At 28.1% G+C, this 23,444-nt stretch overlaps 6 protein-coding genes across 7 annotated transcripts; 3 read left to right on the forward strand and 3 right to left on the reverse strand.

Annotated features, from left to right (window-relative positions):
* Positions 1-367: 367 nt before the first annotated feature.
* Positions 368-4,109, reverse strand: LOC117209183 (flagellar attachment zone protein 1-like). Its single transcript, XM_033450880.1, has 14 exons — positions 3,951-4,109; positions 3,789-3,887; positions 3,322-3,500; positions 2,904-3,067; positions 2,655-2,827; positions 2,515-2,575; positions 2,318-2,444; positions 1,988-2,130; positions 1,804-1,915; positions 1,451-1,732; positions 909-1,379; positions 788-838; positions 618-716; positions 368-532 (listed from the first exon to the last, which is right to left on the reverse strand). Exons 1-14 carry the CDS (start codon positions 4,045-4,047, stop codon positions 413-415), a joined length of 2,178 nt encoding a protein of 725 aa, XP_033306771.1. The 5' UTR covers positions 4,048-4,109; the 3' UTR covers positions 368-412.
* A 2,129-nt stretch (positions 4,110-6,238) lies between these two features.
* Positions 6,239-13,431, forward strand: LOC117209160 (nitric oxide synthase, salivary gland). The gene is made up of 24 exons (XM_033450846.1): positions 6,239-6,484; positions 7,745-7,881; positions 7,995-8,157; positions 8,647-8,738; positions 8,799-8,940; positions 9,014-9,153; positions 9,232-9,406; positions 9,476-9,577; positions 9,647-9,841; positions 9,914-10,156; positions 10,255-10,359; positions 10,428-10,495; positions 10,570-10,713; positions 10,777-10,951; positions 11,027-11,156; positions 11,212-11,290; positions 11,359-11,552; positions 11,631-11,800; positions 11,891-12,101; positions 12,182-12,269; positions 12,355-12,479; positions 12,542-12,687; positions 12,771-12,962; positions 13,028-13,431. Exons 1-24 carry the CDS (start codon positions 6,377-6,379, stop codon positions 13,133-13,135), a joined length of 3,432 nt encoding a protein of 1,143 aa, XP_033306737.1. The 5' UTR covers positions 6,239-6,376; the 3' UTR covers positions 13,136-13,431.
* Positions 13,432-13,656: 225 nt separating this feature from the next.
* Positions 13,657-15,709, reverse strand: LOC117209161 (succinate dehydrogenase [ubiquinone] iron-sulfur subunit, mitochondrial). The gene is made up of 6 exons (XM_033450847.1): positions 15,551-15,709; positions 14,827-14,957; positions 14,620-14,763; positions 14,337-14,532; positions 14,006-14,230; positions 13,657-13,944 (listed from the first exon to the last, which is right to left on the reverse strand). The coding sequence occupies exons 1-6, from the start codon at positions 15,593-15,595 to the stop codon at positions 13,852-13,854; spliced, it is 834 nt and encodes a 277-aa protein (XP_033306738.1). The 5' UTR covers positions 15,596-15,709; the 3' UTR covers positions 13,657-13,851.
* A 220-nt stretch (positions 15,710-15,929) lies between these two features.
* On the forward strand, positions 15,930-17,521 carry LOC117209162 (coenzyme Q-binding protein COQ10 homolog B, mitochondrial). 2 transcript variants are annotated; one of them, XM_033450850.1, is made up of 3 exons: positions 15,930-16,232; positions 16,779-16,898; positions 16,993-17,521. In XM_033450850.1, exons 1-3 carry the CDS (start codon positions 16,189-16,191, stop codon positions 17,435-17,437), a joined length of 609 nt encoding a protein of 202 aa, XP_033306741.1. In that variant the 5' UTR covers positions 15,930-16,188; the 3' UTR covers positions 17,438-17,521. The 2 variants fall into 2 exon arrangements, with proteins under 2 accessions (XP_033306741.1, XP_033306742.1); XM_033450851.1 differs by having other exon boundaries at positions 15,930-16,153.
* Positions 17,522-17,983: 462 nt separating this feature from the next.
* Positions 17,984-21,213, forward strand: LOC117209156. The gene is given in 9 exon segments (XM_033450839.1): positions 17,984-18,463; positions 18,787-18,904; positions 19,141-19,167; positions 19,169-19,184; positions 19,302-19,323; positions 20,242-20,283; positions 20,453-20,520; positions 20,577-20,780; positions 20,858-21,213. Coding segments are annotated over 9 exon segments (921 nt in total). The 5' UTR covers positions 17,984-18,123; the 3' UTR covers positions 20,942-21,213.
* Positions 21,214-21,490: 277 nt separating this feature from the next.
* On the reverse strand, positions 21,491-23,394 carry LOC117209155 (protein CNPPD1). Its single transcript, XM_033450838.1, has 5 exons — positions 23,176-23,394; positions 23,006-23,102; positions 22,496-22,701; positions 22,291-22,419; positions 21,491-22,220 (listed from the first exon to the last, which is right to left on the reverse strand). The coding sequence occupies exons 1-5, from the start codon at positions 23,218-23,220 to the stop codon at positions 21,492-21,494; spliced, it is 1,206 nt and encodes a 401-aa protein (XP_033306729.1). The 5' UTR covers positions 23,221-23,394; the 3' UTR covers position 21,491.
* Between the last annotated feature and the right edge of the window lie 50 nt (positions 23,395-23,444).

Here is a 23,444-nt window from a genome sequence, read left to right on the forward strand (position 1 = left end):
TAAAATAGTCAAAATTATACATAAGTTGTGTGTTCATCGATGAAGTATTATGTATATTTTGTTAATGAATATATTGATTGAATGTATTATTATTATTTGTTATTGAAAAAACTTTTCTTTTGTGAATAATTGTTATGTGTTTATATATTTTTAAGCATATCTGTAACTCCTACAAATAAAGTGTATACTTATACAACTTATATATCTGCATAATTTAACTACTACAAATTGATTAGTGATAAATTAACATACTTGTAATTATATCGAGAAAATACATTTTAAGCGATTACGAAAAAACATATTGTTGAAATTTGAAATAATACATTTTGTAATAATCCTAAATGTAATAATAATATGTATATGTAGTAATAATATATATGTAATAATCCTAATGATAATATTATATAAAATTTTATTTTTTAGAAATCTTTCCAAGAGTTCCATATTGAAGATTTTTTGTAGTTCCATATTGCCGTAATCCAGTGCCACGAGTTTTAAATATTCTTTTTTTCACTATCGAATTATTTTTATCCTATTTGTATAAAATAATATCTTAATTTTATTAATCAGATATAAAATATATGAAATTTCAAAGAAAACTTATCTGAAAATATTACTTCATTTTTTTTCTCCTGCTGTTTCTTTATTTTTATATTCGATTGCGTTATATTTTTATTTTGAGAGAAATTAGGATAGTTTTCTGTATATTCAACAATCTATAAAAATAGTATTATTTTTGCTTTATCTTGTATTATTAAAAAAAGTAATATTAAACAATAAATTTCACCTTTGTTGGAGAATTTAACTGGAATCGAAGTTTCCTATTTTGTGACAATACCTATAATTACATAAATTCAATATAAATTCATTTATACACACAAAGTTAACATGTTATATGTATAACTTACAGTCTGTGATTCATTGTTAACTTCTATATCACTAAAGTTATATATATCTTGTTCCAGATCCGACATTTCGTTTTTATCTTTAGATATAGCTTTCGACCTATCTACATTTTCTTGGTCTTGAAATTGTTGCTCTTTCATTTCACGAACTTGACTTGTTTGCGTTTGGCTTTCTATTTCTTTAATTCTTGTTTCAATTACATTATCGTTAGATTCTACTAGTGGTTGCATTCTTGTTCCCAAGTTTTCCTGCAGTTTGTTACGATTTGCTATTGTACATTGATCAGAATTTGTTTGTCTATTTTGATTATCTTTGTTCATTTTGTTTAAAGCTTCATTTAATTTTAAAAAGGCACAATGTTGTGTAGTTACTGTTTTCGTCATTTCTGTTAATTTAACATCATATTTTTGTTTTAAGGATGTTATTTCTGCCTCGTGTTTCTCTTTTAATAAGTTATAAGCGTGCTCCAGTTCCTATATGCAAGAAATGAATTTGAGTGACTATTTGTAAATTTACAATTTTTAATTATTTCTTAAAATTATACCTGTATTTTTGAATGCTTCTCTAAAATCATTCGTTCTTTTTCTCTTTCTAAGAATTCAATTTTTCTATTCAATTCTACTATCTTATGTTCGTTATCGCGTTTCATAATATCCAAAGACTGCTCAAGATTTAAATTACGAACTTGTGTCTCCTTTAATTTGTTTTCTACATTTATGAAATCATTTTGCACGTTACGGTATTTATTGTCAATTATCTCAAGATCTTGAGCTAAACTAGATTCTAGTTCTTGTCTTGTATTTAAATTTTCTTGTAATTTCTCGACCTATTGTGAGGTGTAGAATGTATTTATTATATATAAAAGAATATTTAAAGGAAATCATAAGATCACTATACTTCTTCTGTTCTCAATTGCAATTGTTTTGATAGTTCTCCTTCTTTTCCGAATGACGTTTCATATTTTGAACTTAATTCTGTGTTGCGATAAAGCAAATCTCCGATTTTATTTCTGTCGCAAAACCAATAAAGTAACAGAGTTTAAAATATGTATTTAATTAATCTAAATTCACAAAACGCTTACTTGTATGTAGAGATCTCCTCCTGCAATTTAACAATTTTATCGTCTTTTTCAGCTAACGCGGTACTTAGGTCTTGTTTTTCTTCCGTAATCTTCTGTAATTGCACTTGCAGTTCTTGATTCATCGACGTGAGATTTTCTTGCTTCTGGAATCATAATCGTTTACAATATTTCACACGTTTATTACATCTATGATAACAATGGTGATAAAACAAGTAAAATATTTTCCTTCCTTCGGAGGAGACAAGATTGTACACGTCTTTCTACTCAAAATAGGAAAATTAAAGTAAAAAGGAAGAAAAATGTAGAGATCAAAAATATTATATTTCTGACCTTCATTAATTCTAATTTTTCTTCTGCATGAACATTGTGCAAATAATTTTTTTCTGAAGTCGATTTATCCTTCATATCTTCGAATTGTTTTTTCAATTCGGTCTCAGCAATCATCATTCCATGTATCCTAATAATGAATTAGACAAAAGTTGACCATTACTTATATAATAAGTCATTCATAAATTTTTCCTAAGTACCTTTTCTCTTGATCCTTTAGTTTGTTTTCAATTGTACTAACAATATTTCTCTGTGCATCATCTATACAAAAACATATTAAACAAAATTAAAACAAATATATTTAAACAAAGTTTCTAGTGAAATTTACATATCTATGTACCTTTCAATTTCATAGTACTTAATTCCTGTTGTAGCTTCTTCACCGTTGACTGTTGTGTAATAATGACGTCGTTATATAACTTTGATAAATTATCCTTGTGCTGCTGAAACCCCTTCAGGCTCTCCGATATTTCATCATAATAATTAGTAATTGATTCCCAATCGCTGTTCAATCTAGACATTAATACTTCTATAACAATCATTCTTTAACTGCAAGGAATGTATAAATAATCTATGACAAATATGTTACTGTTGCAAAATGTCCTCTTTAGCTCGCAGCTCGGCCTCATGAGATGCAGAAAGTGAAGATATAGTTTCTTCAGCACTCTGCAGCTTCTTCTGCAACTTCTGAATCTTCCGTTCTTCAATTCCATACATTCGCCTCATTTCTTCCGTGATGGAATTTTCTTGTGTCTGTTTATTTAACATTTGTTCAATAATCAAATTTTATTCGATACTTTTCAATAATGACTTTTTAGTAGAATAAAAGACAATAGAACAATTTTGAAAGTAATATCGCTCGTTTAATAGGTCTCCATTATTTTATAATATTTTTAGATTATAAACTTGTTTTCTTTTTGAATTTTGCATGTTGTTCCATTGTCTTTAAATGCTTGATATAGAATGCATGAATAAAGAATGGACGATAGAACAAAAATTATAATCACTACTGTTTGGGGCAATGCTGTTCGAACACCCGTAAGTTTGTACCACTGTCCTATTAAGGTATTGACGAATTTTCCGCTTGGAGATGTTTTCTGAATCTTTTCGAGGCTCTCCTTATGAGGTGACGGAATCTTTCGCTTTGTGCATTCTAAGTGCAATTTCACGTCTTTTCTAAAAGACCCTACGGTAAAACATTTCATACATTTAGTATTTAGCTAAGATGATTTATGTTACTTTTATATAATATTATGAATAGATCACGGATAATCGTGCAAATTTATATTTTTATAAATTACGCTAAACGAATAGAGCTTAAACAAAGACTTGGTTTATCTATTAAAAATTACAACGAGTACTCTACTTTGGACATTTTACATATATCATGTATTCTGTATATCTTCGTACCTTTATATTTCGTATAAATGCATGAAACTCTAACTATAAATTTATTATAATGAATATATTATACCGCTACTTTGAGGAGTTTTCGGATGTCTATTCGGGCTATTTTGAGGAGTAGAATGAATCCTACGTTTAACTTCCGACAGTATATCTTTCCTTTCAGATCCTACAAAACAATTACAACTTTACTTATTGTTCACAAGTGGAAATGTAGGTAGCTAAAGCTTACCAGCATCTCGTGGCGTTCTCTGTAATTTTTTTGGAGTTATGTTGCAAGATGCGAATTCAAATCTGCGATTATCTTCCTCTTGCTGCATCTTTTGCATTTATTGCGATCGTCACTGAATTAGAACGTAAACAAAAATTAATTGACAATGTGACAAACTTTACGTATAGATTACCAATAGAATTCCTGTAATAATGATATTATATAAATATCATTAAATCAAAATAATTATATTATATAAAATTGTTTATATGGAGATAAATATTTCTGTCAATAAAATTATTTTTCCGCACAGATTATTATTTGATTGTAAAAGATATGACAAATTTTTTCTAAAAATAGATATGAAATAACAAACGGTAGTAGAAACGGCCCTATAAGTAGGCTGATTAATTTCGGACTTTACTACGTAAGTAAGTACAAGCACTATCGATATCCTGTGCATTAAACTTTAATCGATATTACATGAAATACTAACATCTTTTAATAACAATAAAGTAAAGCATTATATGTATACATGTAATTTGATCGTGTTTTCTAGAGGAAGAAAAATTATTTAAGAACACACTTTTTAAAAATAATCTTTTCTTTATTTGTAGAGTTTAAATAGTAAACGTTGTAAATGCAAAAATTATTTTAATTTTTAGGCCTATGACGAAATTATATTCGCAAAAAAATGTTAATTTTTATGTAATTGAACAATACAAAAATTAATATTCGTAATTTTATTAATTAATCTTATACATTTTTATCATTTATATTTTCTTCTAAATGCATAAAGTTAATAAACTCTGAAAATACACGAAATTCAAGTAATAAACAATTTAAATATCAAAACTAACAACTATGCATATACTGTTTCCTTATTCTTCATTCATACCTCTTATATCATTTATTTCAACATCTCAATAGTAAGTAAAAGTTCCCCGTCTTTCTATTTTTATATTCATTATAATCCTGTTCAATTAGTTACTGAATGCACGTGTTACAGTCGGTAGATATATCAATAAAAATTTTATGATATATGAGATTAATCATCGACCATTCAAATGGGTAACCATGCGTTAAATCGAATGCGCATCTTTATGGTCCATGTAACAATAGCCTCTTAATAATCGACCACGTGTCAGGACTAAACCTTGTCAGTTAACAAGGGAGAGTCTATGCTAGGAGTTCTTTAATAATGTATATCTAATATTGTAGTATTAGTGATTAATGTATTAGATAACAATAATTTTTCAACAACTTCTTGAAATTGGTTTTTTAAAATGAGTCTCTGATGTTGGCTGTATGTAAAATGAATAGATATGTCAAAAGAAGGAAGATACTTGCGACTCCCTAGATTATTTAGAATATTTCCTAGAAATGCTATTTCCCTCTCTTACTATTAGTCAATAAATCATTCCTGTATATATATCTTTTTCATATCGTTTATTTTGACTAAATAATCTCTTCCTTGCTAAGTGATCACATTTGAAGTATAAGGAGAAAAATGAGGAATGTCCATTTTTCGTGATTTTCCATTTTATAAGACATTTTTGTTTGTGAGAACTGGGACTGTGGAACTATCACATCATCAATGATTATAATGTTCAAAATATCTCTACAACATAGCTCATTAAAGATTTAGTACATTTGTTAAAAAGAGGGAATATGCATTCTTTAGCGGAATAAAACATAGATAAAAATAAATATTAATCTTTCACTAATCATTTTTTTCATTCGTTAAATTTTGTTCTTTTATATTACAATTAATAAAATATCACAATTCAATTTTTTCAATAAAGATATTTTGCGATATTTCTTGTTTTCTCCTTTACTTCCCTTACTCTTCATTTCATCCTAACCTGTGGCCAATGACCAGAGCAGTATTATAACTCATATACAATACCTATCATTTAAAACATTCTTACTTATATAATACATATCATACATATCATTATACCAACAGATAAAGCTAAATTTCAAAACAAGTCCAATATATTATAAAATAACTGTTTTATAAATATACATAGCAGAAAAATATGGAGAACTAAAATATTGACTACTTACTCGTTCATACATATCATTACATCAATAGATAAAGTTAAATTTCAAGACATTTCTGATATATTATAAAATAATTTCTCATAAACGTAACAGAAAAATGTTTGAGGCTAAAATATTGAAAAAGAAATGTATGACAGCAGAGTGTTTGCTGAAACATATTGGCGCGGTAAATCAATGGCGCAGCTCCACAGCGCATGTGAGATTTCACGGAGTCTGAGGTACTGCTGATTGGAAGGGGCTAAATATCTCTCCCTTCTCACGGGGATGCTCGCGAAAGGAAGTCAAGCCAGTATACGTGCCGCGGCAGCCTAATATACAGCGGAGCGGTGACAAGTGAGTCAGGGGCACTTTTTGTCAAGCAAAAAAATCATAACGTCGAGATGAAGGAGCACGAGACAACGGGTGCTTGTCAGAAGAAACCGACGAAACTGCGTAACCTCATCTACAAAACCGAGGCTTTTGACTCCCTGCATGCTGGAAATGCGGAGGTACATATAACGAAAGAGACACTTTACAAGCATAAATAATTTTTATTTCTGTTTTCTCCTTTTCATTCCCTTCTGCTTCTTTAATTTTTTATTTGCGTGTTTTGTAGGTTACTTTCTTTTATGTATCTATCTTGGGGAATTTTTTAGTTGGAAATTTCGGGCTGTATTTGACGTTGGAAATTGCACGGTAGCGAATAGTGTGAGAGTTCAAATGAGATTGCGAGTGTGGGCGAATTTGTAACAGAGCGAGTCAATACTATCGAAAAACGAGAGTTTGGTGGTCCACTAGTTGCGCGGAAATATGTATACTTACATTCGTTCATAAGTACTAGAACACTTACAGGAGAATAAGGAAAACTCTGACAGACCATTAGAAATCTATTAATCCTCGTTTAGAACTTCGTTAGACTGTAACGAATTCATACTTTTTTGACTTCAAGTTTCATATAATAAATTTAAATGGTATCTTTATTTATATTCATAATATGTCTTAGTTACTGTTTTAGTTACTATTTAGATGTTCATATTACTAGGTTTTTGATTATATTATAATTATATTAATAACAGTTATATGTAATATTATAGACATATATGTATATTTAGAATTATTATTATAATTAATATTGTATACATATATAGTTGGAGATAATTTCATAAGTTATTTTTTTAGCTATTGAATTCATCAAAATTCTTTCTATGTGTTTTAGACCATTAATTATATAGATGGCAAAAATAAAATTTTTACGAATAGTTTTCTTCTACAATCTCTCTATAATTTTCTCTCTATAATCTTTTTATGTGTTTTAGATAATAATGTTATTCTATACAAATACAAAATTCTGACCGATTAATTATTTCTCTAACAATCTAGATTAATTATTACAGTGTACAAAATTAGCAAATGTCCTAATATTTATGAACCGAAGTATATGTAAGTATATGTATAAGTATAATGTAATTATGCTGCTCAAAACAGTCGGGAGATTGAGTTTTGAAATAATTGAAATAAATGAAACATAATATTTTTCTCGGGGATCCAATTTATATGAAACTGGTAAATAACTGATTAGAAATTAAACTGATTTGAATATACAATGCGATTAGTGTAATAATAATAATAATCTGATTTAAACGTGAAGCTGTTATTTTAATTAATAATACTCTTTTTTTACTACTTATAACGACCTAAGTAAACGATTAAAAAAATTTCTAATTTTTGGAAAAAATTGAATACTTGCTTAATTTTGTTACTTTCTTCAGAAAACATTGTGTTCTGGTCAAGTGTGTCTCGGTAGCATTATGCAACTACCGATTCATGGAACAGAAGCCCGTTCGAGAGAAGAGACCCTTGTGCATGCGAAAGATTTTCTCGAACAATATTTTTCTTCCATCAGAAGGTACAATGCATTCAAAACATGTTTTATATTTCTATGATATTTTATAGCATATTTTATACAATGATATTTATAATATTCAAGTTGTTAAGTAATATTTTTCCTTTAAAAAATAGATTAAACAGCGAAGCACATCGTATTCGTTGGGAAAGCGTGCAAAAGGAAGTTATGGCTACTAGCACTTATCAATTAACTGAAACTGAATTAGTTTTCGGAGCGAAACTAGCGTGGCGTAATGCCACAAGATGCATCGGTCGTATTCAATGGTCTAAATTGCAAGTACGTGACAATATGTCCTAATCAATCAAAACTTACATTTGAAGAATTAAAGATATAGTCAGTATAAGTTTAGGAAGCTTCTTCTATCAAGTTCAAGATCGTTTCTACTAATACAAAGCTGAATATATAATAATTAACGATATAGAACCTGAGAGTAAATAGATAATTACAACTAGATATCGGATTTTTACGTATTTATGGAAAATTTAAAGGTACAAAAATATACAGAATACGCATAATTTATAAAGTTAAAAATAAGTAAAAATATATCAAAATGCGTAAACTATCCAAAATATTTGAATAGTTATAGTATTTAATGAATTAAATAGTCGTCTATTCAGAACCCGTTTTTCAATTATATCCATAAAAATGTGAATTTGCATCTTCTCTACATTATCCAATTTGTTTCAATTCACGGATAAAATTAATAACAGAATAGAATGATATTCCATGAATTCTCATATATATGTAGATATTCATTTATTATAGGTGTTTGATTGTCGTTACGTTACGACTACCAGCGGCATGTTTGAAGCTTTATGCAATCACATTAAGTACAGTACGAACAAAGGAAACATTAGGTATTTCAATTGAAAAAATTTTCCATGGAATGCGTACTATTTATTTTTTATTATTTTTAGGTCTGCAATAACTATATTTCCGCAACGTACAGATGGAAAACACGATTATAGAGTGTGGAATCAACAATTAATAAGTTATGCGGGATATAAAAATCCAGACGGTACCATAATTGGTGATCCTGCAAACGTTGAATTCACCGAAGTAAGCTGATTAATTCCAATTGTCTTTTCCATTTCTAATTTAAAACTATCAGTCAACTTACTATTTTTTACAGCTATGCATGAAACTAGGTTGGAGAAGTGCACGCACTCGTTTCGACATATTGCCGTTGGTATTGTCAGCAAACGGCCATGATCCTGATTATTTTGATATTCCAAGCGAACTTGTTCTTGAAGTACCTCTTAGTCATCCAACGTAAGTATTTTTGTTCGTTATTAATGTATTTTTGTAAAATTTATTAATGTCAAATAATTTTTACTTGTTCTATTCTAGATACGATTGGTTTGAGAAATTAGAATTAAAATGGTTCGCGGTTCCTGCCGTATCTGGAATGGTATTCGATTGCGGTGGTTTGGAGTTTACAGCCGCACCATTCAATGGATGGTACATGAGCACTGAAATTGGGTCGAGGGATTTATGCGATGTTCAACGATATAATTTACTAGAAGTAAATATTTTACGGAATTTTAATATTCATTCTTCTAGAGAAACGTGCTAAAATAAATTTTATTTTTAGACAATTGCAACTCATATGGGATTAGATACAAGAACATCCACTTCATTATGGAAAGACAAAGCCATGATAGAAGCTAATGTTGCTGTTTTGTATAGTTTTCAAGTATGTATATATAAATTATAGATAATAATATTCAACATTTTTTATAAAAATTAATAATAAATCTTTTAGATGAAAAATGTGACAATCGTGGATCACCATACCGCTTCGGAATCTTTCATGAAACATTACGAAAATGAAATGCGATTAAGAAATGGATGTCCAGCCGATTGGCTCTGGATCGTACCACCGATATCAGGATCAGCTACACCTGTGTTTCATCAGGAGATGGCCCTGTATTATTTGAAGCCATCGTATGATGCTCAGGTTTTTATTGGATAAGTTATTTAGCACATCTCTATTTTATATTTATTATATTTCTTTACTGTAAAATAATAGGAACCTGCTTGGAAGACACATGTTTGGAAAAAGGGTCGCGATAAAAAATCAACATCTAAAAAGCCAAGGCGAAAGTTTCATTTTAAGCAAATTGCAAGAGCAGTAAAATTTACGTCTAAGTTATTTGGAAGAGCTTTATCTCGAAGAATAAAAGCTACAGTATTATTTGCTACGGAAACTGGCACCTCACAGATGTACGCTGAGAAACTTAGCGAATTATTAGGACATGCTTTTCACTCCCAGGTATTCATTATTTAATTAAATATCACAAAACTTTCAGTTTCAGTAAGTTCATTTTAAAGAAATAACGCCTGAAAAATACTTGAAGCTATCAATTTTAGGTACTCTGTATGTCGGATTATGATATCAGTAATATAGAACACGAAGCTTTATTACTGGTTATAACATCCACCTTTGGGAACGGTGATCCCCCAGAAAATGGCGAAGTAAATTTATATCTTTTGTATAAAAAGATTGAAACAAATTATGGTTTCATATATATTTTATCTTCTAGGCTTTCGCACAAAATTTGTACGCAATGAAAATGAATGAAACGTACATTAATAGTGGCAATAAGATAAGGTATTTATACATTTAAAATAATAAAATGATGAAATTCTTAAATTGAATCCCAATGATTTATACCATAATTTCAGCCTGGCGACCTCAAAATCGTTCATTAAAGCAAATAGTCAGACAGAAGTAAGCAATTCAAAGAAACTAGATAGACTGGATTCACTTCGTGGTTCTACCACAGATTCTCAAACGGAAGACACTTTTGGTCCTTTGAGCAATGTCAGGTATAGATATTTATTTAAAATTAACTTATAAATGTGAAACGAAGCTTATATTCCCTTTTATAGATTTGCTGTTTTCGCATTGGGATCATCAGCATATCCAAACTTTTGCGCATTTGGTCGCTATGTGGATAACTTGTTAGGCGAATTAGGCGGAGAACGACTGTTGAAATTGGCACAAGGAGATGAAATGTGTGGACAGGAACAAACGTTTCGGAAATGGGCAGCCGATACTTTCGCTGTTTGTATCTTATTACTATAATCTTTTATATATTATTATGCAGTAATTTTTAAGCATTTCTCATAACAATTCCAGGTTGCGTGTGAAACTTTCTGCTTAGATGACGATGATACTTTACTTGAAGTTGCTTTATCTTTAGGCTCAGAAGCTTTGTCGGCAGCTACTGTTCGGTTTGTAGAAGCTGAACCACAACTAATTGGAAAAGGTATGTTATCTATAACTGTTTATAAATTATAAATTTTATAATTGTAATATTTCAGCTTTAAGCAAATGTCACAATAGAAACGTGACTACTTGTAATATGTTCCGAAAAACAAATTTAAGCGGTGATTCATCGAGGTAATGATATATTTTAAATAATAATTTTATAATTATACAATGAACTTTGACTTTACGATCTTGTATAGTGGAACTACATTACTTCTGGAACTCGATGATATAGCAGGTATGGAAATACAATATAAGCCTGGTGATCATTTGGGAGTTTTCGCATGTAATAGATCAGAATTGGTAGAAGCAATTTTGGAACGAGTACAAACTCCCTTTGATCCAAATACACCGATTGAATTGCAAATACAGAAGCAATCCCACACACCGAATGGTTAGCATTAACATTATTGAAAATATTAAGTCTCGTTATTGTTCAGTAGCAATAAATTTCTTTTTCTTTGTTACATAGGAATCATGAAAACCTGGATGGCACATGATAGGTATCTTCCTAATTCCTTGAGAATATTACTGAAAAGATTTTTAGATATCACGATACCACCAACACCAAACCTTCTTAGATACTTTGCGTCGATTGCTACAAATCCAAAAGAACAAGCACAACTCAACCTTTTAGCTTCTGTAAATATTATATTAATCTTCAATTTGAAAAAATTTAATTACCAAAAGCATGAAAAAATCTGGAAAATCTTTTCTTCTTTTTAAATATAGGATCCAGCAGCATATGAGGATTGGAGACATTGGAAGTTCCCCAATTTAGTAGAAGTATTAGATGAATTTCCATCCGTGAAACCTTTTGCGCCCTTATTATTACTCCATTTAACTCCTTTACAACCGAGATTTTATAGTATTTCTTCTTCTCCGGATGTACATCAAGGACAAATACATCTTACCGTCGCTGTTGTACAATATAAAACACAAGGTATCTAATTTTACATACAATCCCTGAATTATCTAGAGACCTTATTTTGCTTAAAAATATAATTATTTGTAAAAAATTAGGCGGTTCTGGGCCAGTTCATTATGGAGTTTGTTCTAATTATCTACGTGAAATATCAGATGGAGAACCTTTATATGTATTTGTACGTAGGTAAGTTCGTATTTGTAAAAGCAATTTTTATTAATACAATTTTAGCAGATGTAATAAAATATGATATATTTCTTTTTACATTTAGTGCACCTAACTTTTATATGCCAATCGAACCAAAAGCGCCAATGATACTAGTTGGTCCGGGAACTGGAATTGCTCCCTTCCGTGGTTTCTGGCATCATCGCCTTGCACAAATGAAATATCAACCAGGTATCATAGTTTATGATATATTATAATATTCTTAAAATAAATACGGAATAAAAAATTTGTAGATCTTGAGTACGGAAATGTCTGGTTATTTTTTGGTTGTCGTCAAAGAAGCTTAGATCTGTACAGACAAGAAAAGGAAGAAATGGTAAAGGTTGGCGTTTTAGATAAGGTTTTCTTAGCTCTTTCGCGAGAACCTGGATTGAAAAAGGTTGCAATTTAAAATGTTTTTTAAACAATTTGTAACATTACTTTGTAGTATTTGAAATATTATAGTTATATTAATTTTAACAGACATACGTACAAGATTTAATTCAAGCAGAAGCTTCACAAATTTATGATATGTTGGTGTACGAAGGAGGTCATTTTTATGTTTGTGGCGATTGTACAATGGCAGAAGATGTTTATCAAACTTTGAAACATATTATACAGACTCATGGTGAAATGACTGATAAACAGGTCGAGGCGTATATGTTATCATTACGCGTAAGCCATATCACAATTTTATGTCTAAATATTCAATTTCAATTACTTATATAATTGTTTTTTAGGATGAAAATCGTTATCACGAAGACATATTTGGTATTACTTTAAGAACAGCAGAAGTACATAATCGATCGAGGGAAACAGCAAGAAATAGAATGGCTGCAGAGCCTTAAATCTTATTGTGATGTACATGTAACCTTGAAAAATTTTCAACAATTTTGTAGATAGTTTTCAATTATGCATATCATGCATTCTTATGCAAAAACTAAATAGAAAAATATTGAGATGTCCTTATTCTCTAATATGTCGTACCGTTACATAATTTACTATAGTTTTATGATAATTATAAATATTATAATGTACAAGTTTCTAGTATTATATGCGTGTATATTTTTGATGGTACTACTTAACTACTTAGATTTGAATTAAATAATAGCAAGATTAGTATATCTTTGTTTTTTAGTAAAAAGAGTAAAAATACATATCTAAATAACATCTTGCTCATTGTGAAATTAATCAATGTTTCAACAAATTCATATTAGCAATAATGCATTATTAGAAAGATATAAAACGTGCAATATAAAGTACTGAATATATTCTATTGCATTTATTTAATGAGTTTCAATATATTATGTTTCACCTCCATATTTATATAAAAGTCAATAGTTGAAGTACATACAAATAAAATCATTTATATCAGAAGGAATTTTTATTTACAGTAAACCATATTCGATGTTTATGAAAAATTTGACTTCAACTATATATTATTTTATTAAATAATTTAAATTAACTATATTTATTCGTTTTCATTTAATCAAACATATTTTCATATTTAATTATAATGAACGAAAAGTACATATGATTGACTAATTCCATTTTCATTTTTCACTTATACAGCAGCATCAATGCCAGGTTTTTGTTTCTCACTAATATTGGCTAACAATTTCTTTATTTCTGCAATAGCTTTGCCAGGATTCAGACCCTTTAAAAAAACATATAATTTTACACTGAAGAATTATATTTTTTAGATCATTTAAAATTACCTTTGGACAAGTACGAGTACAATTCATAATAGTGTGACAACGATATACTGAAAATGGGTCTCGCATTTTTTCGAGACGTTCCTTTGCTTTGGTATCACGCGAATCAATAATCCATCTGTAAGCCTGCATAAGCACAGCAGGTCCTAAGTACTTATCACCATTCCACCAATATGATGGGCAAGAGGTACTACAGCAAGCACATAAGATGCATTCATAGAGACCATCCTATATCACAAAAATTATATTTTATTGCACTATTACTAATTACTACACATTATTGCATTAGAATAAAAAATATAAAATTCCATTAACAATTATAATATTTAATTACCAATTTTTTACGGTCTTCAACACTCTGCAAATATTGCTTTGAACCACTTTCTTGTCCATCACCACGTTGCAACCATGGTTGTATACTTTTATACTGGTTATAAAAGTTATTTAGATCTGGTACTAAGTCTTTTACGATATACATATGTGGTAGGGGATAAATCTTACTAGTTGAATTTGTATCAGTATCAATTTTGCTGAAATAACACCAATCAGGATTTATATTTTAAATCTAACTTTGTGTTATTATTGAAAATTGTTCAATAAAGGTAATTAGTATATACCTTATACATGCTAATGTATTTGTACCACCAATGTTCATAGCACAAGAACCACAAATGCCTTCACGGCAAGAACGACGGAAAGTTAAAGTTGGGTCAATTTCATTCTTAATTTTAATTAATGCATCCAATATCATAGGACCACAGCTATAACAAAGTTTGAATTAAAATAATACAGAATCACAAAAAAAATTTTTTAAATAAACTTACGTGTTTAGATCCACTTTATATTCTTGCATATATGGCTTTTCATCTGGCTTATCTGGATTCCAACGATACACAGCAAAGGTTTTTAATTTGGCTGCAGCATTTTGATTTGCAGAAATATGAAATCTTCTAACCTAAATCAATGAAGACTAATATAATAATGAATTTAAATAAAAATAGCTAGTTAATATGAATTATTGTATAAAATAGTGTTATCTTTTTTTATTTAATTAGATAGATGTATTTAATCTTATACTATTGATTATGTGCCAATTACAGTTACGAAATTTTCTCACAAATATAATACATTTAACAGAATATTTATTTAATTGAATACGTTCTATTTGAATATTTGCCAATAAAGAATTTATCGACAATAAAAAATTATTTATTAATAAAATAAGAAACTAGAATTATATACTGACAGTCTGTCCAATTATTACGCTAAATTAAATAAAAAATAAAATAATGGTTTGAACAAAAGCATCGCGTAACATTATTTAATTAATTATTGTTCTCATCGTTGTGACATTGTTCTCAATGTTTAAGTATAAATGTCAAAATATATAAACGAAAAAAACAATGGAATTGACATCGGTGATGCGATAGATTAAAGTTAGGTTTTATTGTAGGTTTGCACAACACTTTGCAACATAAGCAGAAAAAGAATCTATAACTAAGAAAGTGTGATTATTTAATTATCAATATGGGTTTTATCAATACTTACTTGCCGAAGTGCATTTTTGCAAGCCTGCGGTGTAATACCAGCCATTTTTTAAAATGAATTAGGGTGAAGACGTTTGCGGTACCTGTGTTATGTAAGCTACGCACGTGAGGATGTACCAACCTTTCTGTGATCTTTGCTTGGGTAGAAATGTGTCTTAACCCACTGTCAAATTTCATATCAATGTCAATGACACGCAAGGAGTTACTCAATAGAATTGCTTAAAATTAAAAAACTTTTATTTGTTGATAATATCTGCATTACACAACTCCCAAATATATTTTGTGTAATATAATTAATATACTAGATTAAAATATGGATTCATTTTATTATATAAACTAAATTTGTTATACATTATATACTACTCATTGACATTTAATTATAAATATCACCTATTATTCTTAAATGTATCTATATGCTTCTTATCAGTTTTTTATGTAGTTCCACTTTGAATAATTCAAAGAATTTATTCGTACTTTTAAACATGGATAATATAAAATATATCTTAATTGGATGAAATGCTTAAAATTAGACAAAAACCAACGAAATGTATTTGTAAAAATTGATAACATTCAAAATTTTCGCATGCATATATGAAAATATGATGTATATATATCTGTGTATATAAATTTTATTAATGTATGTTATATGCAGTGGAATTGTCAACTTGTACCATCATGTATAGGTAACATACTTTTTGTATTTATTTATTTTAAATACTCCATTCAGTATAAACTGTATATTGCTTATTTATCTAGGTTATGTTTCGTATGTGTGTTCCATTTCCTAAATTACCATTCTTAAGATAATTTCTTAAAATAATTGTAGATACTAAATTATGTAGTGCATATTAAATATAATAATCATAAAAAAAGGAAATTTATAATATGAAACAAATTATTATAATACATAACCTAACTAATATTTGTACATTTCACTTGCAAGCGTTCCTAAATATTTCAATAACTGTTATATTTTTAGAAATTTAAACAATAGTCATTATCATTTCACTCGCATATATATTTTCTCATAATTTTAAATCTTTCCTTTTAATAATATTATGTAAGTAACAATGTGTTATAATTGTTAAAATAAAATATAAAATTTGTTTTTATGATTAAAGAATAATAAAAGTAATATTTTTTTCGGTGAACCATTTAAATGCATAATCAAGAGATTTTTTTAAATTTTTAATTAATTTCTATGATAAAAGTATCAATGTCATTTTCAGACCGATTTTATTGCTTGAAAATGCTGTTCTTCAAAATAAGCAAAATTTTAACAAACAATATATAGGAAGAATATATATGATTGCAAGAACAAAAGAATATGAAGGTCGTAAATTAGTAGGGTGAGTTTCCTAAATTTAAGAATTGTCAATTTTAAATTCATCGGTACCTCACGAAGGAACTAAAAATATTATGACAAGTTCTTTATATACGCAGGTTCTCAATGGAACAAATATACGATGTCGTAGCTGACGTGCAAAATTATAAAGATTTTGTACCATTTTGTAAAAAGTCCGACGTTATATTCAAAAGTGATGATATGCTCAAAGCGAACTTAGTAATAGGATTTCCACCTATAAATGAAAGTTATACATCAAAAGTGACGACAATGCGGCCGCGTTTCGTAAAAGCTGAATGCTCAGATGGTAGATTATTTAATCATTTAAATACGTTATGGCTTTTCAGTCCAGGATTAAAAAATAATGCACAAACTTGCGTCATTGATTTTTCTTTGTCGTTCGAATTTAAATCACTAATTCATTCGCATTTGTCGAATCTATTTTTTAACGAAATCGTGAGACAAATGGAAAATGCCTTCCTTGATGAAGCTAAACGTAGATATGGAAGGCCATGTATTAAAACAGTACGATTAGAAAGATGATGTAGAATAATATTAAACTAATAAATAATTAATGACAATATTGTATAATTTATAAATAAAAGCACTTCTTAAACGTTTTCCTTTTTCTGATTTGTAAATTTTTCTCAAGTCAAGGTTGTATAAATCATAATATTATATATATAATATTTTTAAGAAACTACTTACACTTGAAGTAGTATATATTCTAATATACATATCTGGTATATGATAATATATATATATATATATATATATATATATATATATATATATATATATATATATATATATATTGCAAATATTTAACATCTAATTATAAAATTATTGCAAGTTGTTTTTTATATGTAATAATTTTTTATGTTACTACGGATGTTACAAAATTAAAAGATTAAATATTTGAAAACCAAAAATAAAGTAGTATTAACTGATTAAGATAACTGAAACTTATCAATGATTTTTTGATGTTTAAGACTATTAAATATGTGATTTAACAATGACGTAAGATTGAGTCATTGCCAGTGTATCTATGTAACTCAAGATATGTGCACGTGTATGTATCTTTAAATGTTTAATAGCATAGTGTATCTTTATCGCTACTAAACAAACACAATTATTGATTTTAGGTATTAGTACTATACATGCCTTCGTAATCACGTAAATTTGATTCAAAATATCGTGAAGGGAAGGGAATATTCATTTTCGTAAAGATGTGTACGGTGCTTGCAACTTTAACTAGTCAAACAGTATTTATCCCGCGGGAAATGATGTATTTTAGTAGAAATATATCGCGATTTTATCACAGTCGTCAAAAATTGTGTTGCGTGGATAATTTTCTGTTAAGAAAGCATTCTTTATTTTCGTTTCTTGTTGATACGTGGAGTATATCGAGGACACGTTATAGCGCGGGAAGCAAAATAAATTTTCCTGAATCCTTAACGAAGGAAAAGGCGAAAGAAGTAGCCTCTAAGCTTACCTTGGAAGAACGAAATCTTTTTTTAAAAGTTCTTAAAGAATGTAAATCGGAAGAGGATAGAGTTGGATATCAAGGTAATTATTTTTTCTACAAATTATCATTAGACTGCGAATATTTATGTAAATTCATATTTCTATAAATATAATTAAGAAGGTAGGTAGACAATTGTTTTGCAAATGAAATATTATAGAAGTATTCTATTTCAGGTATTCTATATATTTTTACATATGATGTGCATTTTATGCACTTTTTTATTTTTGAATTTTTCATAAATGCATAAAAATCTGCAGTTTATTTACCACTAAAATAGAATTATTTTTTATAAATCTGATGAATAATGTATGAATGAATTTTGCTTGTACAACATTTATGAGAATTATTCTTCTATTCCTTTAAGACCAATTAGCTGCTTTTCGATGGTGTAATAAACTTGGACGGCCTAGCAAAATATCATTAGGGGATATGGATCCTACAGGCACTTATTGTCCTGTACCAGAAGATTGGTTTATGCGCAAGTATGGTAAGGGCTTAAGAACATTATTTAATTTTTGTAATAATCAGTAATTAACAATTTATAATTTTAAAATGAAATATAATAGCTTTTGCATCACTACTAAAGTAGATTGCAATAATAGAATTCTATATTACTAAGATTTAACTTTTTTTTATATTAATGATCTGAATTTCAAAGGTGAAAATATTTATTATTATCATATTATGATTCATTGCAATTTTCATTATTCTTTAACAGTATAAAAAATTTTCTTCCATTGCATTCTACATGGGCATCAATTTGTAAGTTTATTTTAATATGCACTAAACTAGTATTTTATATGCAACTGTTTTAATTGTGTTTTAATTCTTTTACTTACTTCTTCTATTCTAACTGAACTTTCTGGATGTTTTAAAAAGACAACTACAGAACCACACTTAGGTAATATATTACATTACATGTACATACTTATTATTGTTTTTAACACAATATACATAATGCTATATGGTAGCTTAAGGGAAATTTAAACTATTTAAGTTATGTTTTTATATTATATTCTTTTTAAACAATATATGCTATTTTTGAATAATAACTCTCACAATTTCATTAAGTAACTTTGATACATTTATGATTTAAGATGTTGAACACTTTGAAAAAAGCATATTTTTTACAAGAACTTTATAATGAGTTTCATCTATTAATTCAACAATGAACATAATGAATGCAGCCAGATACCTGTATAAAAATAAGTTGAACATTTAGGTAAATAATTTTAGAAATTTTCATTATATAAAAAAAGATCATGTTAAAATATTTTTACAATTTAATTTTTGCTACTTCCACTAAATTTTCATGTGGAATGTTTCATGTTTTTGCATGCTAAATATTCTTTTCATATTGTAGAACATATTCTAAAACAGAATACTTAACTTAATTTTACACAGAATACAGATATATTTAGCATATACGTAGCAAACTTTAATGTAAGTACTTTTTAGATAAAAAAAAATGTACTTTTATTTGAATAAAATTTTGTTTTTCATAATCTTGTGTACTTAATTAATTAATTACTTATCCTATAGATTTTCTTTTATTTGTTGTTAGGTAATTAACCATAGTAAATATTCCTCATGTAAATTATATAATGTAATCATTTCATGCCAATCTTTAGTAACTTCCCTATCACTTATAAAGTTATTAAACATGATTAAGTTTTGTATATATAAAGAAATGAATGCATGAACCTTTGTCATTTATGTGTTGTAACACAAGAATCATATTTTTCATAGTTACTTATTAATTAATTATTATCATGTTATAAAAAGACACACATTTACATTTTTCGTTTTCCTCTTGCAGCTGAAACTGTTCCAGAACCAACTACAAAAGATCTAGTATTAGGTATGAATTTTAAATATTAACATTCAACAAATATATTTAAGAAACATATAAACTCAATTTTAAGTATTTACTAAAATAATCTATCTAATAAAATATAATAATTTTTTGAACTTGTTATTGTGAAAGATGTTTAATTAATATTATATAATGATATATAACATTCTTACAGTTGCAATTTCAAATGCAATTCCATTCATTGGCTTTGGTTTTCTTGACAACTTCATCATGATTGTTGCTGTATGTATTACGGATATATATTATGTATGTTCGAGTTTGTAATGTTGTCATTTCAGGGAGATCAAATTGAAATAATATTGAATAAAAAATTTCCAATATCGACTATGGCAGCTGCCGCGTTAGGAAATACGATATCTGATATAATAGGAATTGGGTCTGTACATTATGTAGAACGTTTTGCTCAAAGTGTTGGTTTTAAAGCACCAAAACTTACTCCCATGCAATTAAACCTACATAGAACAAAAGCAGCCGCTAATTTGGTATGATACATTCACTTTTACATTTCGTTTCGATTAAGAATTTACAACGAATAAGAAAATAATTTTTAATAATCCAGGGACGTGTTATCGGAGTTACAATTGGCTGCATTATCGGGATGACACCTATTCCTGTTTTTTCCTATTTTCATAATGGTGGTTGAAATTATAAATATTACACGCTTAAAAACTTTTACTATTATTATAATATTTACTTTTTATAGTAAATTGATGTACAATAGTAGAGAAAAAATTATCAACTTACGATATACTCGAGACCAAGTTTCGTAATTATTTGCAACATTAATTTATGACAATCATAGCGTTTATGTAATATTGTGTAATTTCTGTACAATGAATGTATTTAATGTATACATAATCTATAAAGTAATTGTAAATGTATTATCAAAACTGTATAAATAGCAGTAGTAACAGATAGATTATCCTGTGTCTTATATTCTGACATTATCATTTTTCTTTTTATTATTTAGATCTGTTTGTAGAGCTTATATCCTAAAGGTTGTCATAATTAAGAAAAACTAATGCCTCCATATTTCATATTCTTTATTGAAAAAATGATTTGTTAATAAAGAAATTTTTTTGCCAGTTACAGGTTAGTAAAAAATATATATATATATATATATACCTTTTTTGGAAACTCTTCTAATATAGACAATATATCCTGTTAAATTTTAATATTTTGATATGTGATGTTCAGTGCTGATGATCGAGTGTCAATTTTGTAACACAGTTCGCGTAATATCTCCAGTCGTGCAGAAGAATTTCTAAATCAATCCCCAATATTTGTTTCCAAAATTTTATAAAAGGTTCGTCTGACATAGTAATGTCGAATAAAAATTTTGTTGTCATTGACGTGTCTGCATATTCGGTTTTATCGTTTGCTGTACGCAATGTTTTTGTCGACTCTAGACCTGAATATTCCGGTAGCCATATCATCATAGAATTTAACCACCATTTCCAATTTGCATCAGTAGCCTCGTTTATTCTAATATATTCACAATTTTCTTGAGATTGATTGCAACTTAAGGATGTATATATAAAATCATCAATTAAAATATCTTCTGATGAAATACTTTCAATTTCAATTGGCAATGAGGTTATATCCATTACTGGATTACAATCTGTTTTCATATCTGTAGAATTATTTATTTGTCTTGGACTAAGTACTGTCCCTGGAAGGTAGCTCGCAACTAAGGCAGAGCCTAAAAGAGTAATTACTCCTGCAGTATATGTTGCCAAACAAATGGTTGACATATTTACTACAGCTTGTGCTACTGCTATTAATTGCATTGAATTCATTAGACAAGTTAATTCTGTATATGAAAACCAGCCTCTTTTCTGTGCTTCTCTGTAAGCTACATCTTTCTCCAATTTCTGTAGTCTTTCCCAAAATTCTTGATTATGAACAAAAACAGTCCAATCCTGTATAATTGGAAAGATTTCTTATTAATAACATACATCATAGATTCAGTAGTATATTTAATTTACTTACAATAGCTTTGAGAAAGTCTTTCTCTAACTGATTTATTTGTAATATAGTCAGATCACCTGATAGTGCCCACTCAGCATTGAAAACTTCATCATCTTCTCCTTCGTCGTTTAAAAATTTACTAGCCACCATCTGTAGAACAAAAAACAATATATTTTATAATAATCCTCAATAGTTAATTTAATCTTATTTGAGGCAAACATAATACCAAGGAAACAAGGAAGAGCTCAGAAGGTGCCACTTGTTGAAGATATTCTGGATTACAATCTTTCAATCTTTCCAAATACAGTAATGCTAAAACAAGGGAACATGGGGAAACACATGCATTTCTAGATATTCTGCTAGCCTCTTCCACATCTAATCTTTCAAGTGTATAACCACCTTTCACTTCAGTAAATAACTCTGCTGCCAATTCTAAGAATAAAGTTTAATTACATAATCATTAATGATGAAAAATATTTGTTTGTAAAAAATAATTGTTTGTGAAATATTATTAAAATATAAAAATTTTGCTTAAGTATCACAACAATTTATAAATTTATATCAAATAGATAAAGTATAATAATATATAGCTTATAAGAAAGTAATACGTTATTTTTTACTTAAATAACTTGTTAAGACTATTATATTAGATTAATTAGAAATTATACAATTTAATTAATATAATTTAAGTAGAGCGAATATGCCAATAAATATTTTTAAAATTACTGATACTAACCGGTAACAGGTAAACTGAGGCAATCAGTTACTGGTAATTTCGAATAGTAAAGCGATTTCGATATACGATTTAAAAATTCGTCGTGATTACCAATGCTCTGTAAATAAAAATAAGGTTAGGAAATTTTTGTATTCCTATTCATTAAAAATGTGGTACGAAACTAGTGTTACCTTTAATTTCGATGGGGTTTTCCTTTTCCTTGACATAGTCGACATGTTAAATCACTAATGAAACTAAATGAATATTTTTTAAAATAATATATGTATATATGAAAAATGGAAACAACAATTTATAAATATCGTATTTTGAAGCTATGATACATGAAACCCAATTTTGAGTAGAACAAGATGATTTATATTTCCTGTTCATAATGAATGGAGCTATAGGTAAAATACCATTCGTACCACTACAAATATTGAATTAGCTGATCTGAAAAACA

Source organism: Bombus bifarius, unplaced genomic scaffold (assembly GCF_011952205.1).
Source record: "Bombus bifarius isolate JDL3187 unplaced genomic scaffold, Bbif_JDL3187 scf7180000008166, whole genome shotgun sequence".
NCBI lineage: Eukaryota > Metazoa > Arthropoda > Insecta > Hymenoptera > Apidae > Bombus > Bombus bifarius.

Bases quoted from the DNA above. Each gene is read 5' to 3' on its own strand.
- LOC117209183 (XM_033450880.1), bottom strand. From the start codon at position 4,047: ATGCAAAAGATGCAGCAAGAGGAAGATAATCGCAGATTTGAATTCGCA. The intron at 2,828-2,903 runs GTAACATATTTG...ATTAATGTCTAG, and splicing joins AAAGAGGACATTTTGCAACA to ATTGAACAGCGATTGGGAAT. The intron at 1,733-1,803 runs GTATAGTGATCT...ACCTCACAATAG, and splicing joins TGCAATTGAGAACAGAAGAA to GTCGAGAAATTACAAGAAAA.
- LOC117209160 (XM_033450846.1), top strand. From the start codon at position 6,377: ATGAAGGAGCACGAGACAACGGGTGCTTGTCAGAAGAAACCGACGAAA. The intron at 8,158-8,646 runs GTACGTGACAAT...CATTTATTATAG, and splicing joins TTCAATGGTCTAAATTGCAA to GTGTTTGATTGTCGTTACGT. The intron at 10,496-10,569 runs GTATTTATACAT...CCATAATTTCAG, and splicing joins AATAGTGGCAATAAGATAAG to CCTGGCGACCTCAAAATCGT.
- LOC117209161 (XM_033450847.1), bottom strand. From the start codon at position 15,595: ATGGCTGGTATTACACCGCAGGCTTGCAAAAATGCACTTCGGCAA. The intron at 14,533-14,619 runs GTATATACTAAT...GTGTTATTTCAG, and splicing joins AATACATTAGCATGTATAAG to CAAAATTGATACTGATACAA. The intron at 14,231-14,336 runs GTAATTAAATAT...TTTGTGATATAG, and splicing joins TTGAAGACCGTAAAAAATTG to GATGGTCTCTATGAATGCAT.
- LOC117209162 (XM_033450850.1), top strand. From the start codon at position 16,189: ATGTTATATGCAGTGGAATTGTCAACTTGTACCATCATGTATAG. The intron at 16,233-16,778 runs GTAACATACTTT...TGTCATTTTCAG, and splicing joins ACTTGTACCATCATGTATAG to ACCGATTTTATTGCTTGAAA. The intron at 16,899-16,992 runs GTGAGTTTCCTA...TTATATACGCAG, and splicing joins GAAGGTCGTAAATTAGTAGG to GTTCTCAATGGAACAAATAT.
- LOC117209155 (XM_033450838.1), bottom strand. From the start codon at position 23,220: ATGTCGACTATGTCAAGGAAAAGGAAAACCCCATCGAAATTAAAG. The intron at 22,420-22,495 runs GTATTATGTTTG...TTTGTTCTACAG, and splicing joins AGCTCTTCCTTGTTTCCTTG to ATGGTGGCTAGTAAATTTTT. The intron at 22,221-22,290 runs GTAAGTAAATTA...CCAATTATACAG, and splicing joins AAGACTTTCTCAAAGCTATT to GATTGGACTGTTTTTGTTCA.